The 18,160-nt window shown below is 40.0% G+C and overlaps 2 protein-coding genes across 2 annotated transcripts in view; one reads left to right on the top strand and one right to left on the bottom strand.

The window, feature by feature from the left end:
• LOC144052267 (calsyntenin-2-like) overlaps positions 1 to 3,132 on the top strand; it is a 223,643-nt gene extending 220,511 nt beyond the window's left edge. Inside the window, exon 17 of the mRNA XM_077566194.1 lies at positions 76 to 3,132. Coding sequence (XP_077422320.1) covers positions 76 to 267 — 192 coding nt within the window. The 3' untranslated portion in view covers positions 268 to 3,132. The remainder of the gene's footprint in view (positions 1 to 75) is intronic.
• A 1,723-nt stretch (positions 3,133 to 4,855) lies between these two features.
• On the bottom strand, positions 4,856 to 18,127 carry LOC144052541 (SPRY domain-containing SOCS box protein 4-like). Its single transcript, XM_077566700.1, has 4 exons — positions 17,852 to 18,127; positions 15,294 to 15,358; positions 9,909 to 10,750; positions 4,856 to 6,043 (listed from the first exon to the last, which is right to left on the bottom strand). The coding sequence occupies exons 3-4, from the start codon at positions 10,615 to 10,617 to the stop codon at positions 5,916 to 5,918; spliced, it is 837 nt and encodes a 278-aa protein (XP_077422826.1). The 5' UTR covers positions 10,618 to 10,750; positions 15,294 to 15,358; positions 17,852 to 18,127; the 3' UTR covers positions 4,856 to 5,915.
• Positions 18,128 to 18,160: the final 33 nt, after the last annotated feature.

Here is an 18,160-nt window from a genome sequence, read left to right as displayed (position 1 = left end):
CCTGTTGTGTTTTTTTACATCAGGCTTATTACTTTTACAACTTCTGGGTAGTCACTTATCGCCTGATTTTCTCAGAATCTGCAGGATCCTCAGGCGGCGGAGGAGGAGGTCAGCGAGGAAGAAGATGAAGAGGAGGATGACGAGGAAGAGGAGGATGACATCACTAGTGCAGAATCAGATGACAGCGAGGACGAGGTGGATATCCAACTACCGACGATGCAGGGAACGAAGCGCCTCAACTGGGACAAAACAAAAACATCTTATTGAAACTCTCAAACGCAAACATTCACATGATCTATATGTCTGTAATAAGGCATCAAATTTGATGGCTGACACACACACATAAATACAATCAGGTAGCCATGCACTTTGTGGCATTGAAAAATTAGGTAATATCGCCCCCTACTGGATTTGGTTACACGCTACGCCTAGTACATAAAAAAAAAAACAGCAGGTAAAAATTTAAATTGAACAAAATATTTAAATGAATAGTAAAATCTATTTACAGCTGATATAAACATGATCTTTCACAATTAACTACAACAGTCTCATAATTAAGCTTAATGAAACACATTCTGCAAAGATTTCTGAATGCAAAACAACCTTCAAGATTTACAAGTTGCCAACATTTATATTATTAATTTGGGTTTGTATACAATGTGTAATGCATCCATCTTTCTCCAGGCCCTCGAGGCAAAGTCAGGTGATTTTACTGAAATAGCATATTTTCAATGGAACTCGAAAATAAAAGTAATTAAAAAAAAAAAATGTAGAAAACGGAACAATGCAGTGTGCAGATGTCATGTTATAAACTCAACAAGAGAGTAGAGTTTTTTGTTTTGGGGATAGAAAGATAACTCCCCTTGTACATTTTTATACACTATCTTGTAAATAGAAAGTACATGAAGTCATCCCCTCCTTACCACAAGCATACACACATTACACAGAGACGTTCCTCTCCTCGTGTACGCAACAAATGTCATCTCGCTTCGTTTTCCATGTTCACACTTGAGAATCGTTATTCTGCTGAATTAGTCAGTGGCGCCGCAGTCCCTTTATGTGCGGTTCAGCTCAGTGTTCAGTTGGGTTTGTTTGTTGGACTGTTTGGATGCGTCACCGTCTCCATGGATACCAGAACAGTTCACTAGGTCCACTAGGCAAGCTGTACATATTTTCAAAAAAGAAAGCACCGTTATCGTGGCTCCTCAGCAAAACAACGGATTGAACAAATAGCAGCTTTTTGCGGTGCAGTAATCTAATTTGGATGTCCCGCACACCAACATGAATCAAAACACAGCACATACAGTGTCTTTTGTACATCCAAAGTATTGAACAGTACTACAAACAGTGGTGCGAGCTTTGGCTGACAAAAGGGCTGTAAACACTAAGGTAGGATGCAAAGAACTTTTTTCACACCAGCGGACATTTACACATTTGATGACATGAAATTAGTACCCAAGATCCCAGATTAAGCCCAGTAAGTCCCAAAAAGAGATCCATGTATAAAAAGATTTTAAAAAATGTATGATAATAAAAAAAAAGCCTAAAATTGGGATAAGTAGTAAGAAAACAATACTACTGTTTGTTTCTTCTTTCCCATTTTATTCCACTAATCAAAATGCAGGGGAGGGAGACACAAGAATATTAGTTGAAACATATTTTGGCTATCCAACAGGTAAAATCTAATTTACTTAGTCATCCATTAATCTAATCTTTATTGACATTAAAGATGCAAATGTGTCTCATAAATTGGAACTTCTACACAATTAGGAGTTCTAATTAGGGAAACTGTATTGATCAGCCTGTTGGAATCTGTGAGGTCAATGTTAAGGTTAACAGCACATTGACTTAAAGCACTAAAACTTTTCTTTACAATAATTTGTTCTATGCAGCCCCATTGGTGACTTATGAGTTAAATCAGTTTTGTGGATTATGGCGGCACCATATGGACAAAAGCGGTAGTGTTTTGCCTGTGAGTTCACTCCAGCAAGTGAAGCCAATGTTGATCCTTGATTATCCTTCTATATAGATAGCCTCCCATTATTATTTTTCAAAACTTTTCAGTTCAGCTTCTGCTATGACAGCAGCAATCGATTCGAATCGACTTCTGTCTTTGTAACAAATGGGGGAAGTAGCGTATGCTGTAAAGCAGTCAGCTCATTTGTAGTTATTTGTGTGTGGCAGGGTTCCTGATTCCTGGTTCAAAGTTGCTTAGTGCCAGTAAAAGCGGTACAGAAACCCCTCAGGCCATGATAATGTACGATTCGACTAGCTGGAAGTCGATGGTTCATCAAAAGAGTTGTGAAAATATTCCTTAAGCAGCAAAATTCACCCATTTGTATTCATCTCAGTGGGCTGCCATTTTGCCACTGGTTGTCGACTGAAAATGACATCATAGCTGCTCAGTGCAAAGGTAACAACCAATCACGGCTCGCCTATTTCAGAGTTTGGTCAGGTGACGTTCACAACATGAGCCATGATTGGTCGTTATCTGAGCCCTAAGCAACTGTGATGTCATTTTCAGTTCACAGCAAGTGGACACCCCCGAGATGGATAGTATAAAATATTAATCAGAATATCACATCTAGACTAGTGGGGCCACATAGAACATATTATTGTCAAGAACATTTTTGGGTTGACTGTCTCTTTAAGAAAATTCAAAACGAATAATGGGAAATTATGACACATTTGATATAGTAATTTAAACGGGTGAGTGATGGGTGGTTTTTGCTTCTTCTTCTTTTCTCCTCAGCTGTAACTCACCAACACACGGAGAAGCTAATTGTCTGTTAAAAGAACGCCCCCAAAATGGAGTCTGTAGCACTACTATATGTTCATGTAAAATACGTGTTTAAAAGTTTACCACATTAGTCTTGTGAGGTCATCCCTTTCACTACCTTTACTCATCTCCTGAAACCCTTTCATTATGCCCTAATGTTGACCTGACGTGTGTTTTAGAAGAGGAGGGCAATGCAGTTAACATGGAAAGCTTGTATATTGTGTAAAATGTTGCTTTAATTAAATTTTTTCTTTCTTTCTTTTTGCTGGACTCTTTTGTCAGTTTTGCTTTGAATGGTCAGTCACTACAGCACTTTCTGTAAATTGGCCAATAAAACCTTGTTTTGGAATCTAGCCATCGTTTGCACATTGATGTGTTTCAATTTGTCATGAAATTCCTATCAAACCTTTTTTTCCCAAATTTATTTATTTATATACACCAGCTGACTTTTAGGTGAGAGGTGGGTTTGGTTGCCAGCCAATATCGGGGCAGACAGACAAAGATTCGCACGCACGCGCGCGCAGACGTTTTATCAGTGTGAAAGTAAGCGGGAATGATTCTGAAAGGAGAATTCAATTGAAGCAAACCAAATGTGGCACGGTAACTAGACTCACCAAAATAGTGAAAATACAGCACACAACTACCACATGAAGCTGTTTAAAATTCTGTGAAGTTTAGCTTTTCGCCAGGAGAGGGCGGTATTACAGAAAAGGTGACCCCTGGCCTAAAGTTTCATTACTTTTCATGAAACACGTAAGAAGGTGAATGGTAGGATCATCATCAGGAGACTATTCATTTTTAGATATAGGTACTTAAACTTAAATCATATGATTTGTTTAGGAAAATGTTACATCTGATGAGGAACTGATTAGTAGAATGGTTGACCCCTTTAAACATTATCTTGGATTGTACATAGGCTATATGTCTTCCACATCCAATAGCACCTAAAGAAAATATGTTATGCTTGCGTGAATATTGAAGGTCAAAGTCATCATGACCGAGTAGCCATATGTTTGGATAGACGTACGTCTAAATAAATACAGTATTTATTAAATGCACTCTTCTTCTACCCTCATACACCGACACACTGTCCAACAGAAGAAAAAGGCAATAAATAAAGATTACCAGAAGAGGGCAGCAGTGTCCTTCTGCAAAATCTGCCTACGTCAACCTTGTTGCCAAATATTAGGAACTTGGGTGTTGCTATGGGTGTGGCGATGTTTACCAACACAATCACTTTTGGGTGTCAATGGTAGCTTACTGTAACGTTTCCAAATTCCTAAAAAGTGGTAAAAGTTCTGCATGTGATTATCAGTAGATTTCTTCTCTTGAACAATTATAATACAAAAGTTTGTAACTTTTCCAGTCAGGGATTATCAAGTTAAATCGACCACTACTTGTTGACCGCAAGTACTGCCCAAAGGCGAACCTGGTATCTCAGGAATTCCAAAACAGACCAACATGACAAAATCACACCAAATGTTGATTAGGTTATTTTTGCATCAGAAAATGGTTTCTTGCCCACACTCTTATACCCAGTAAATGGTCAGGCCAACAATATGCGAAGTTGAAAATTGCACTCACCCAGTGACCGAGGTACTGCGTGTGTATCATTGGCATTGCAACGTGTCCCGTTAGACGTGATGAAACACTTGCATCCCGTGGTGTTCCTTGTCTAAAACTTCGGGGCTCACAAGCAGGCGGTCGAGGGGCCCGTTAACCCGTTGAGTTCCTATGACTTCTTGAAGACAATTCAACGTAATTCAACAAAGTCGCATTGTGCTATAAACAGAAATGCAAAAGCATGCTTTATTTCTCCATCTAACAAGCAAACCATTAAAGTGATGTTTTTTTACATCTACACAACAATAAAAAAATAAATAAAGCCTGATGTGCCTTATGTACTAATATAACGCTGGACAGGACCAGTGCCCAACATATGTTTAGAAAACGGATGAATGGAATCATTGTGCCCAGCAGGAGTGCAGACACTCAAAGATGGGGGTGGGGGTGCGAGAATCATGTTTGTGTGAAAGTGCGTCATGACATTGAGAGCGCAGACATTGGAAGGAAGCGTGAGTTTAACAAAGTTTATTCTCATTCACATTTAAAGAGACGCTTGTGCCTTAAAGGTTTTCTGTTCACTGCAAGTTCCTGCCCTGTAGACAAATCTCACAATATGCATTGAAAAAAATATATATAACAATTATAATTTTCAAAACTAAATTGGGCCTAAACACCACAAATGTTAAGCCACGCAATAGAAGAAAAGCAGCATTTAAAAATCTGAAGGTAAAAAAAGCATCAGGTTATTTTTTTGTGTTTCTAAAAGTAAAGCCTTAAAATATGTCAAAGACTTTCAAATCATCAGTGACTGAGGAGCAAAAGTGTGTCACATAGAGTCCTTTGAGGTCATCAAGTTTGTTTCGAACAAGAAAGAAAACAAGAGAACAAATTGGGACGTAGGGAAGACTGCAATTTGAATTTTCCAAACAAGGCAATATTTGTCTGCCTGCAGGCAATTACAGCTGTGATGCATTAATTGCGTGCATGTAATCCAAGTGAACTAGTGTGGACATGACTGAAAATGGAACCAAAAGCCCTCCATGAATGGGAGTTTTGAGCGTGGGTGGACCATTTTCTCACTAATGATTGCACAATTTTATTTCCTGTAGCTTGATGTTATTCATGTGCAACCCGTGTTACTAGAAAGAATATCAATAACACATTTCCCAGCATGCAAGGCTCCAGAGGCTGTGCAGAGCGTTTAGTCCCAGTCCACCGTTTTGCCACATGTTCTCATACTATTGGATGAGAAAATGTATACAAGCTGGTGCTGGAAGTCAAAATAAACTGTATTGCAAAACTACAGAAATTAAGACCTTGAGTTATGCTCATTTGATGTTTCTTATAAACGATCACATTCACAAACATCTCTAATCGTGTCCAAGAAAAGACAAGCAGCTGGAGATGAACAACGTCATCATATTCATGTTTAACCTCTCGTCACAGTCAACGTCCTTGTTAACATATTCAGCAGATATCTGGTGTTCCAATGTCAGTTTGGAGGGTTGCGGTTGCAGTGACAGGTGCAGCTCCCACATCTGTGTGTGTGTGTGTGTGTGCGTGTGTGTTGTCATTGGTACTGGAGGTAGTTCTTGAGAGTCGGAGGCAGCGGGAGCGTGTCGATGTGATGGATACGTTCCCTACCCAAAGCCAGGCGAGCTACTCTTCGGCATAGATGCATGAGGGGGAGGGGTTCCGCTGTGAAAGGAGAAAAATGGTTAGGACACAGTTGTTACATTTAAACATTAACAACAACCAGCATGCACCGTGTCATCATCTCATTATAATAATCATTATAATACTAGACCTTTTTAAAATGATTAGAAAAATTATTAACAAACACCAAATGACAAAGTATGGCCAAAAAAAAATCTAGATTTTTACAGTAATTCAGGACGATTACGGTTTTAATCTAATAAGCCCAACAAACATTTAAAGGTTTCATTTATTAAAAAATCATTCCTGTGCAAAGTGTTCAAATAACAATAATGTATACTGATTCTAAATTAATTTTAACATTCAGTTTTTTCTTAAATGCCACAATTAAGTAGTTGGCAGCTATTGTCAACATGTCTTGTAATGCAATCTGCCACAAAGTTACAACTTAGAAAAACATTTGAATGTAACAAAACATAAGAACAACAGCTTTTAATGATCCAAAAGACAAAATTCTATTTCATGATTTAGCAAATTTTCAAGGATTCGATTTTTAAAATGACGATGTATCGAATCTATTCAATATATTGCCCAGCCCTAGGACGAAGTAAAAATGTAAATACGTGGCTGTACAGGTTGACATTAGAAGGCCAACTGGCATGCGCTTTCTGTGAGTCACAGAAAAACATTCAGTGAAGAAAATACAGTTCAACTAAACTACGAACTTCAAAAGGGTGCAAAGATTCTAGATGCTGGAGTCCAGTGGTGGGCAAACACGGTCCTCGAGGGCCGGAGTCCTGCAGGTTTTGGATGTTCACCTGCGCCAACGCAGCTGAATCCAATCAACAGGATCATTATCGGGCTTATGCAGAGCTTGCTGATGAGCTGATCATATATCAGCTGTGTTGGAGAAGGGAAACCTCCTAAACCTGCAGGAGTCCGGCCCTCGAGGACTGAGTGTGCCCACCCCTGTGCTAGACGCACACAGCTGGTCCACATGCCATACTGCATATTTGATTTACACTACATGACTGCCTAAACAGTCCTTATAAATGTAGGACCCTGACATGACAGACTTTTGGCTTACTGGGACTTTTGTGAAAATAGGGAGAGTCCAAGCCTCCAAAGACGGACAACTTAATGCTCATTAGCCGGTCAAACATCTCCATCCAAACGCAAACGTTTCCGGCCTCAAATGTAATGTGTTTTCACGTACGTTCACTCCCCACGCACATACAATATGTCACACTGAGACACGAGTAGCATCTAAACATGCCTCTGTGACAATATGCTATGACAGGCTTTGTCTCGCGTCCGAAAAATCTGATTCGATGTTCGTTTAACGGACAACTTGCATCTTAATTCGAGTCGCCATCGATTCGTGCCCTAGATTTTAGAGAGAGATGAATAACAGAATAATCTCAACTACTGTCTTTCAAAATCATATCAAACAGCTACTCCGAGGTTACCAAAATATCACATCACATTCGTGCAAAGTCCAAACCCACGTCTGCAATGACAACCCGGCATAGAAACAGAAACAAGAAAAACTAGAAAAACAAGACCGGTATTAAATTTTTTTTTCTTTTTTAAACACACACACACACACACACACAGGAAAAGAAAAAAGCCAGTCAAAAGAAGAGTAGAGTGCACAAGTCGAAAGTCAAAAGGGGTTCGCTCACAAAGCAGGCGGCAGTAACGGAGTTTGTGGAATGTTCCCTTTCTCCGGTCTGTTTCCTTCAGTTTAGTTAGTCGACTCAGCATGTTGTCATTAGCTGAAGTGCCACCAGGCTTGTTGTCATGGAGATTGTTAATACAGTATAACAATACAACAGTAACAAAATGGGCTGCGGGAACTGTGGAGAGCAGTCGGTAGTGTTTCCTGTTTTGACATGGAGGATAGCCTGCAGACAGGTCCTCATGATTTCTAGTACTTTGGTTTATTATATATAACATTACATCACTGTGTGCTAGCTTAACTGCATTTTTTTTGCTGCGCTGGGAAAACTTTTCTGAAGGTGATTTTATATGGCAGCGTCTCCCTAAAGTTGAACGGATAATATGCACCGAGAAAAATGAATAAGCAAGCCCATAAACATGCAGGTGCCTGATAAGTCAGACAAAATTGGTACGTTTTCTTCTTATTATTTTTTTTACTTAGCATAATGCAAAAAACAGGAAATGGACACTACAGTTTAGTTTTTTGTTGTACTGCAGCAAGACCTGTGTGTGAGTTACTGTTGACCTTAACATACGCCAACAACAACAGAATTTGTCTCTTTTTAGGACAAGCATAGCAAATAAGACAGGCTTCCTTGTTCTGCACATGCCCAAGTTTACTCTACAGACTCTAGAATTTAGAAATGAACAAAAACTTTAGCTAACCCCCTAACTGTCTCTGCTAAAATAACCCAGTTTGTAACACTATTTTTGCATTAGGTATTATTTTCTTTATCTGAGGAGTCTGAACAACGTAACAGTTTTGTGACTTAGAGTATTTGTGTAAATTTATAATATAATAATTGTTATATTACTATATACAGTGGATATAAAGTCTGCCCTCTTCAAATGCCGGATTTTTGCGATTTAAACCGGGAAAAAAAATATGTCAATTTAACGACCCACATTTGTGGATGGCACGTTTGTAGGCTATTTGGAGCGGGACACCGTGCGGCGCACTTAAAATCGGCACATTCCCAAATTCACCAACGTTTAAAAATAAATTTCTTCGCAATCGGCTTTGGGAACGCACTGCAAAGTCAGACGCGGCGTCCTGTACAGGTCTGTAGCCACCTGGAGATAGTGCTAAGTGTTAAGTTGTTTAAATCTGTTGATAGCAATAGTGCTAACATTAGCTCAAGTGTTTAGCACAGCCACCAGAATGCAAGTGAAAAAGTGGAAGCGCTCGAGGGGCATCGAAGAAAAAAAAGAGAGAAGGCGCTGCAGGAGAAAGAGTGGCTCACCTGTAGTGCAGTACTCGGCAGCACTCTCTTTTTCGACATAGTTTACCAGGAGACGCCCCTGTCCTTCTCTGGTGTGCACAATTACGCTGGCGGTACTCACAAACAGCACCGAGGCAGACACTCACTCCCGCGTTTGGTGTTTAACCCTGGAGAACCCACGGGGTCAAATTTGGCCCCTATAAATTCTGCTACTCAAATAACAAAGACCTTTTTTTCTTTTTTACAAATTTAACTTCAAAAGTCCAGAGTGCCACTTCTGACCCCTGCATGGGGCCATCTAGTGGATGAATATTGCACTTACATGAGCCAGAGTGGTGGTGACAAGATAGCTGGCAACATGCTGTTTTGTTGAGCTGGAAATCAATCCAAACAAAACCATCTTCTCAGCAAACCATCAGATGGTAAAATTGTGTTTTTTTTTGTTAATCTATTTCATATCATGTTGCAGAATGCCTAGGAGTATGTTTTATATATATATTTTGATAAATTAGCAACTCTGAGCTAGGACCCTGACATGACACTTTTGGGTTAAAAGGGTTAAAATTGAAAAAACATATATTTTGGTGTTCAGTGAACTTATAGCTGTCATTTAATGTATAATTCATAATTTTCCAAAGAAGAAAAGGGTTTTTGGGTTCTCCAGGGTTAATTCAAACAGACGGAGATTGGCAGGTAGCTTGGTGAAATCTCTGCAGTCCCAGCTGATAGATAACTTTAGTGGTCAAAAAAGTACGGAATACAAAGTAAAAAGTAACACCAATTTCTATGAATGGAAGGGCTATGGTATTATAACGACGAAGAAGCAGGGGGAAAAATCACTATAGTATTGTTCAACTTTTGCATTGTAAATGACAATGCACAAGTAACCCCATGACAGCTGGCTTAAAAGCATATACACATTAGCTGGTCTGAGTGTTTGTGTCAGAAAGAGATGAACTTACGATCTAGTCCGTTGACGTAGCGAATAGTCACTTCACAGTGTCCCCACACGGCACTGACGATGGGATACAGTCTCTTGCCTTTTAGCCCTCGAAACGCTACTCCCAGATACTGTCCGTCTACCATGTAGCTCAGGGAGCCCTCATCCATATCAAGTATGACTGCCAGGGAGTCTGGAAGCACAAAGGATTCATCTGGCTCAAGGAAGCAGGGGTATGTGGGTGTTGCCGATGAAACGGGCTGATTCGTTCCATCGTGGTACAGTCTGTTTCGACCCAGGTCCCAGCCCCAGGACTCCGAATCTGATCCCACTAAAGCGCTGTACCCCACCGAGTGTAAAGGTGCTTCAACTGTGGCCACTCCTACAACAGCGTGGGTGCCTCTCTGTCTTGCTGGCCAGTGAATGCTCCAAACATGGAGGCCCCTGGTGTAGCCCACTTTGCCTCGGATACAGTCTGTGCTCTGTGCTACTGGGTGTCGGTGGAACGTCAGCTTCTCATCTTCTTTGACAAAGACATTGAGGGACCGATCATCAGGATTCCAGGCGTGGCGTAGCTGAGTCTCGGGACTAGCTGGGGGCATGTCCAGCAGTAGATCCAGTCTGGGTGGCCGGCAGAAATCTGGACCTTGCAGTTCTCGTCGCACTGGCCTGTATGAAGGCTCCCCACCTACATCCACTGACTTAATGCTCACCGCAATCCTCTGGCCCATAATGAGGTGTTTTTAAGGGAAAGGGAAGGGGAATGAATGCACTCAGGATCCTAATAAATAAGTGGTAAATCCTGACGTTAACTCATTGGCACAGATGTATTTGAACACTCTTCTACCTGGGAGAATGTGGCTCCTGAAACACAGACATAGCACACACTGATCATTTCCAATCACTAAAGAACAAACAAATGGATGATGACTTTCTACATTCCAGCTAAGCCTTTGATATCCAATTTACCCACTCACACAATTAAAATGACAAATGTGCATCATCAAATTCGACATTACCTTCACAGGCATGGGCCAATATTACAGTCTTCTGACGGTATGATAAGCAATACGTGAAATTGGAGTACTATTAGCAACTCTGCAGCATCTCGTCTTGCTCCCTCCATCCACCCACCACGTGGGAAGATGGGGAAAATAGTTAATTTAAGGCAATTAACTTCAAATGCATGGCTTGTTTACTCAACACTGCAAGCAGCCAATCATATTGTGCACTGCTTGGATGTCCCCTCAAAAAAAGAAAAGAAAATAATACCTCATTACCTGGGATAGTAAATAGAGGTGGGTACTCCATTGGCCCGTCACTGAAAGACCCCTGTTTTGTTGTGTTTTGTTTTGACGAATGAGGAGAAACTTGAAGAAAAAAAAATTGCGGACTAATAAACGAAGGACGTGGGTTTTCGTTTGTCAGTGTAATTGTCACTCTTTGGGTCAAATATGGCAACCAGTTCAGAGTGTACCCCACCTACTGCTCGAGAACAGCTTGAATAGGCTCCAGCACGCCCACGACCCTTGTGAGGAATAAGCGGTTTGGAAAATGGATGCATGGATGCACACGCAGTGCGTCTCTGGTGTGTTTGTGTGTTGCTTAAGAGGACTGCAATGAATGAGTGTGTGTGTGTGTGTGTGTGTGTGTGTGCGTGTGTGTGTGTGTGTGTGTGTGTGTGTGTGTGAGAGAGAGAGAGTGACTATTGTAGAAAAAATTAATACACTACAGTATACTCATTGCATAAACAACACAAAGGATATAGAATAGAAGCGGAACAAAATAGATTGGCTAAGGAGGTTGAACAAGCCGAATTAGTAAAGATGATGTCACTTCACTTAGTAAATATGCAATATTTGATTTGTTTGAGTCTACTTATTTTATGTATGTGCATTTATTTGCATATAAACATTTATGGTTATGGGTTAAATTATTTACTTCATGAATATTTTGTAAACAATTACTTCAGGTTTGGGTCACAACCACTTTCTGTTTGGGCCCATACGTATAAGAGAATGAGAGCGAGAGAGACGGAGTCTAATCCTGGGTTACAAGGCGCACACAGTATATTTTGTGAATTAAATGTTTGAGTCAAGGAGATGATTGTAAATATGTGTATGATGTCACGCCAGTTTATGCTATTTCAGTTATGGCTAGCATGTCAACTAATTTAATGATGAACTTCATGTGACAATATTGACGGAATGCCCACCTTTATCGGTCGGTTCTAAAATAGCCGTGACGAAGTGACAACGGAAGTCTGGGTATAATAAAACAGCGGACCAATGGACCAACGATTAGAGGTTGGTTCGGCTTGTAAAAAAATGGCGGACTGACAATGACGAAATGGAGTGCTGGATACAGACAAATGACCGACCAGCAAAAATATCTAAAATGCCAGCCTCTAAAAATAAAAATCCACTTATCACCAAATTTAACAAAAGGATATTCAATTCTGTTCAACATCAATACAGCTCAAAATATAGATGTTTGTAGCAAACCTGTCTAGCCTGTTTTGTCTAGAGTGAGAAATGTAAATCTCAAATTTCATGCTGCTTAAGTATGAAATTGTGTACCGTTTTTGGAAAAACCCCAGTTAAATGCATTCTCAACTTGGGGAGACCAAGTGTGGATTCTTAATAAAGGATTTTGCATGTTAAAACTCCTTCCACAATTTCAGTTTTGGAAATAAATCATTAGGTGATGTCTCTGACACTCCATCACCCAGGAAAAGCAAGAAAATGTTGCAAGAAAGCATACATACAAATAAATAAAGAAATAATTTAAAAACAAAGCGGTTGAAACGACAGCTTACCATGAAAACATTTCGCCGAGCAGTCAGGAGTCTCTCACACAGAAATGTGAACACACAATCACAACTGCCAAGTGAAAGAGTGGGAATACAGTCCCGAGTCCAAAAGGAGGTCAGTAAACAGTCAACAGCAAGACGATTGTGGGATAGGACAGAGACAGCAAAGATATTTTGCGTGCGTGTGTGTGCGTATGCGTGCCATAAGTCAGTAAGTTCCAGCTTGTGACGCAAGGATGGAGAAAAACAACCCGGCTTCCCGGTTAACACAATAAAACAGCTGCTGGAAGGAGCCAGGCGGGGGAAAAGATGTGGGTTTACAGATTAGCACACATGTACTTGTATACAAGCAGCGACTCCATTCCTGCTTCGAAATTGGCGGCGCATCAGAGGCATAACAGAGTCAGGATTTATTCTCCTGTCCCTTTCAGACAGAATTGTGACGTTATTTCCAATATCGGTTTACACACACGAGGTGGCTCAAGCACACAGAGATAAATTTGATGTGCGGCGATGTCATCATAATAGCGATAATTGCTTTCAACAAAGGGATATGGACAGTGAGCCTTAGGAATTAAACTTCACACATTGGTTACAGCTCTTGACAGAGGACCGCAAATTTGTCAGGAACTATAGCTGACTGAGTGCCAGTGTGAAAGAGACTAATGACTGCATCACCAATTGCACTGAATGCATATCTGGGTTCTAAACTGATTGAGACCAATTTGAGTGCCCAGGCACTTTAATTTCTCAATGGTATGCCGACCAAAAACAAAAAAAACTTTCAAGGGGTGGGAGAGGAAGCGGTATGAGTGACGCTCAATACCTCTGAACCAAATGTTTCCTATTTACTTAAAGGTCCCATAGTATGAAAATGCACTTTAGTGGCGTTTTCTATTAATAATATGCATCCCCTGCCTGTCTACAATCCAACCAGGTATGAAAAAAGTCAGTCCGCGACTTCTTTAGCTTTCTCCTCCTTTCTAAAATGTGTGCTTCAAACAGGCAGATTAAACTTCCGTGATTTAGTGACGTCAAAGACACGGAAGTGCACTCGACCCGGCCCCCTCGGGTTAGTTTACCTCTGGTAAAGGTTTGTCACGCCCACTGAAATTCAAGAAGCTGGCTGCTCCTTTCTTTTTCTCCCCTTGCTCGCAAATGCTCCGTGCAAACGAGACAGATGTAAGTTTAACATTTTTTGATTTAGCCTTCTTTCCCATCCTTTCTAGTAAGAGATGTGCACCTCCTACCATATTACTGGTGTATTATTAGTGCCTAAAGTGGGAGCTACATTTGTCGTGTGGAGGTTGTCTGGTTACAAGAGGTCAGATATGATAAAGCAGACAATGGTTGTATAATATGAAGCGGTTGTGTATTGTTTTGTCAAGATACAATCCACGGTCGTTAATTTGCCGTGACTGGCAACTCGCCACCTAGTTGACATGACTTTATGATGCTAACCGGCCACCAAGTGGTCTCGACGAGACGGCTTGCACGTTGCGACCTAAACGTGCACATTTGTGGGTTTAATAACCGCTTGTAAATGTCTACAAGCATTCACAGCAAATCGAAGACATTCACGGCAAAATAACGTTCACGTGAAATTTGCCGGTTACGGCAAAATAACCATTGCCTAAACAATCACAAACTAAAACTGCAACATAGTCTCTGTAGTAACGTTATTCTACTTGTTCTTATGGTAAAACGTTATGCCACTTTTCCATATATTAAAATAGTTTTCAAATGTGTAAAATACATGTCTGTATTTTTATTTTCTTCTGCTTCCATGGCCAGTTGTTTCCATTCACAACATTAGCACATGGCTACCATGACCGAAATCACTGCCCCTTAGAGAAAGAAGGGTATGGCCTAGGCGTGGCCTGGTGCAGCTATTTACATAAAAGTGACACAGCCCTAAAACAGGCTGTTTTGAACAGAGCGTTTTTTGGCTAATTTAGGGACAGCAAAAATATTCGATCCAAAGTCAACTTTGCCGAACTTTTACACATTTGAGAATTATTTTAGTATGTTGAAAAGTTTAATAATATGAGACCTTTAAATGAGCCTTTGTCCGTTGCAGTTTGCATTTATCTAAGATTAGGGATGTCCGGATCTGATCATGTGATTCAAAATAGAGTCCGATCACAAGACTTTCAGATGATCCAGTATTAAGTTAAAAATATCTGTTCTATTCATTTTTTGAACATTTAATAGATCACAAAGCGACAAAAGAAACCATTCCAAGTTAGTTCCATTTGCCTCCACAGGCAATAAAATGTATAAATGAAATTTACATGAAAATGTATTTTTATAATGTGTTCTACACATTTACATGTATTTTGCACAATGGTAACCTTATTAGCCTGAATGTTAGGGCTAACGTTCCTGCATATGCTCATTTTAAGATAAAATTGAATAAAATAAATAATAAAACTCTACATATCACAATCAATCACAATGCCCTGCTTTTCACACTGCAAGGCATGATGACCAATTTGGATTAGTTTTTTTTTTAAAGGGGAAGTCAACCAACCACCCACCAGTCCCAACCTCACCCCACTAGTGATGACATTAATTGTGTTAACAGATAAATACCTTGATGTTTGCCTGGAGAATTCTCAGGCACAGTTCTGAATTCATTGTCAGGATTGAGAGTCACTCTGGAATAGGAGCAAAGAAAGCTTTTATTATAAAAGACACATTCCACAGATTGTATAATTTACACTGTGTTAATTTCAAGAAAAATGTATAACTTACAATTACTGTATGATAAATTTAACACCTTGTTTATTAAGATATGGAGGAATTGAGAGCAGTCAAGTGATGTAGCTTAGGGATCAGATGTTAAAGGTGCATTGTATTCTTTAAAATGTTGATTTTTCTACATCATGCATGCTCCAGCAATGCCCAGAAGAGTACAAAGAGCCCTGACTTTGCAACTGTGACTGTCAGCTTGTATCTTCCCTTCAGTTCAGAGCATTTCGGGGCAAGCAGTAACACAGTATCTTGGGAGGGGGAGTTAGCGCCATGCACGAGCTTGACACATAGGCTGCAGTTCCACTTTAGGCCAAAGGTGGCAGTCGCGAGTAAAAAAAGTGACAACATCTGCAGAGCACCTTAACAGGTTTTTTTTTAAGCTAATAATGTCTATATGTTGTCAGCTCTGTATGCCTGTGAGGGTTATCTAAATGTTTTGCTTCACTGTTAGGTTACATACCAAAAAACACTACTAAGGATGCTAACCCTTAGCATGTCAATGGTGCTTTGCATGGTTTGTTGGCATGAAGCCAATCAGACCTTTACATAAGGCAACACCACTGATTTCAATACACAATGTGTCATTCTCAGTTTTATGGTTGGTGCGACAGTAAACTTCAACTAGAAGCGGCATTAAACAGCTTAACGTGTCTTTTTTTGTGAATTTCTAAAAATTTCCCAAACTACTGCTTATTTCAAAGTTAGTTGAGTGAGTTCTGTGCAATTAATCAAAATTCAATTACGCTTTTGATTATTACACTCTCGATTAAATGACAATCCTTAAAAAAAAAGGGGGGGGGGCTGAAAAAAGTCCTCGCCATTTTTTCTGCCTCGGATACCCACTTAGGAACGGATACCCACTTATGACAGTACACAGCACCAATGTGGCGAGAAAGCCAACTTCAAAAGATCAATGATTTGAAATGCTTTTGTTTTGAAGTTGCTCCCGGCAGCATGTCGCATGTAACTGCTGATCTGACTCACCTATTGAGGGTTAGGGACATCTATATTGCCGTCACAAACTGTTGCAATCAACGTCAACACCACAACTTCGTCTTGAAATCACGTTTGACCACCAATTAAGGACGCAAAGACACAATTACATAATTATTTGTATTGTACTGCACCTGTTGCCAGCGCTTCGCGGTGGCTAAAAATGTCGCTAACTAGCTCTGACGTGCCCCAGGCGTCGGATTACATTACAAAGGCAGATTAAAGGGATACTTAACCCATTTAGCCATTTTCTGGAATAAAAAGTTTATATTTTTGTCTATAATTAATTTGATAACTTCAGCATTTTTCATGTACAATGAACACCTTTAAAAACACATGTTGCCACTTGCTGTCAACTGAAAATGACATCAGAGGTGCGCAGAGTTCAGGTAACTACCAATCACAGCTCACTTGTTTTCTTGGTTTGGTAATGTGACTTTCACAAAATGAGCTATGATTGGTCGTTACCAGAGATGTCATTTCAGTCAATATAGCAAGTGGCAAATTGTGATTTTAAAAGTATTCATTGTACATTAAAAGTAATGAGGTCAGACAACTTTTTACTGCTGAAGATGGTTAAACGAATCAAGTAACCCTTTAACTGGTGAAATTGTACCACAGCAGCAACCTGGTGCCCGTGGTTATGAGGTCGCCACCAAAGACTACATGAGCATGGCCCACGGCCCTATTCTAAAAATAGTTTATCAGTGATGGAACAATGTGATTTCCTGTATAGAAGTGACAATTTGAAAATTTGTTTTTTTTTTTATGGATTTGATAGTTCTTAAGTGTTGTACCTTATTAAACCATTGCTGACCATGTGAAATGACATGATCAGCGTCTTCACATAGATCAATATATCAAAAATAGATGAAAACGGTTATTCGAGCAAATCAAATATCTTATCTCTGAAGTACAGTATGTGTCAAACTGGCCCTTTGCATTCAGAACCAAAAAGCAGCTCTCATTTTCAAAACGCCGGGTGACCACAAAGAAGCCACTTCTATTTCCCCCACCAAGAATATTACTCACGAGTCACGACCAACTTCCTGTTCGCTTACAAAACAAAACATGCTCAACTGGTATTAGAATACGTCGACAGCCTGTTTTTTTTTTTTTTTTTTTTTTTCCAGTAGCCTATATGTAAGCCGAACGAATACATCCGTATTTAAATATCAGGAAAAGTTTTCGCTTTTGTTGTTATGGTTTTGTATATTTTTCAAAGACGAGAAAGCACTAAAAATGACAAGATGTGTATTCGAGTTTGGTCATGGCTCTGCGTCCCCAACGAGAACGGCGCTCGTAACCCCAAACAACCAGTACGTTTTGAGACAATAGCCCTAAAAAATAGATCATGTTTGACACTAGATGTGTCGCCGTATAAACTGACTTTTTAAACTTACCATAAATTGACGCTGGGAGAAGTCGCAACAAACCAATTAGTTTCCCTTTCGGAAAAAAACAAAAATCCCAACAGACCTAATAACTACAAAGTCCTGAAAACAAACGTAAAACGTGTTTGCTAATACGCCTGCTAACCAGATAGACGAGGCAAGGCAATGAAGCAGCTTTCTTTGTTCTTCGGGGTCACCGTTCTCGTCCGTGGACGTGCATTTACTGAATGATCACCGTCCATGTGTGCCTCGCTGCCGCTGATTGGCTGCAGGTTGAGGATCACGAAAAGGTGACTGGTGAGTAAACACGCGTTGTCC

The sequence above is a fragment of the Vanacampus margaritifer genome, chromosome 5 (assembly GCF_051991255.1).
Source record: "Vanacampus margaritifer isolate UIUO_Vmar chromosome 5, RoL_Vmar_1.0, whole genome shotgun sequence".
NCBI classification, from domain to species: domain Eukaryota; kingdom Metazoa; phylum Chordata; class Actinopteri; order Syngnathiformes; family Syngnathidae; genus Vanacampus; species Vanacampus margaritifer.
The sequence above is the reverse complement of the archived record's forward strand: the minus strand, read 5'-3'. Positions and strand labels throughout refer to the sequence as shown.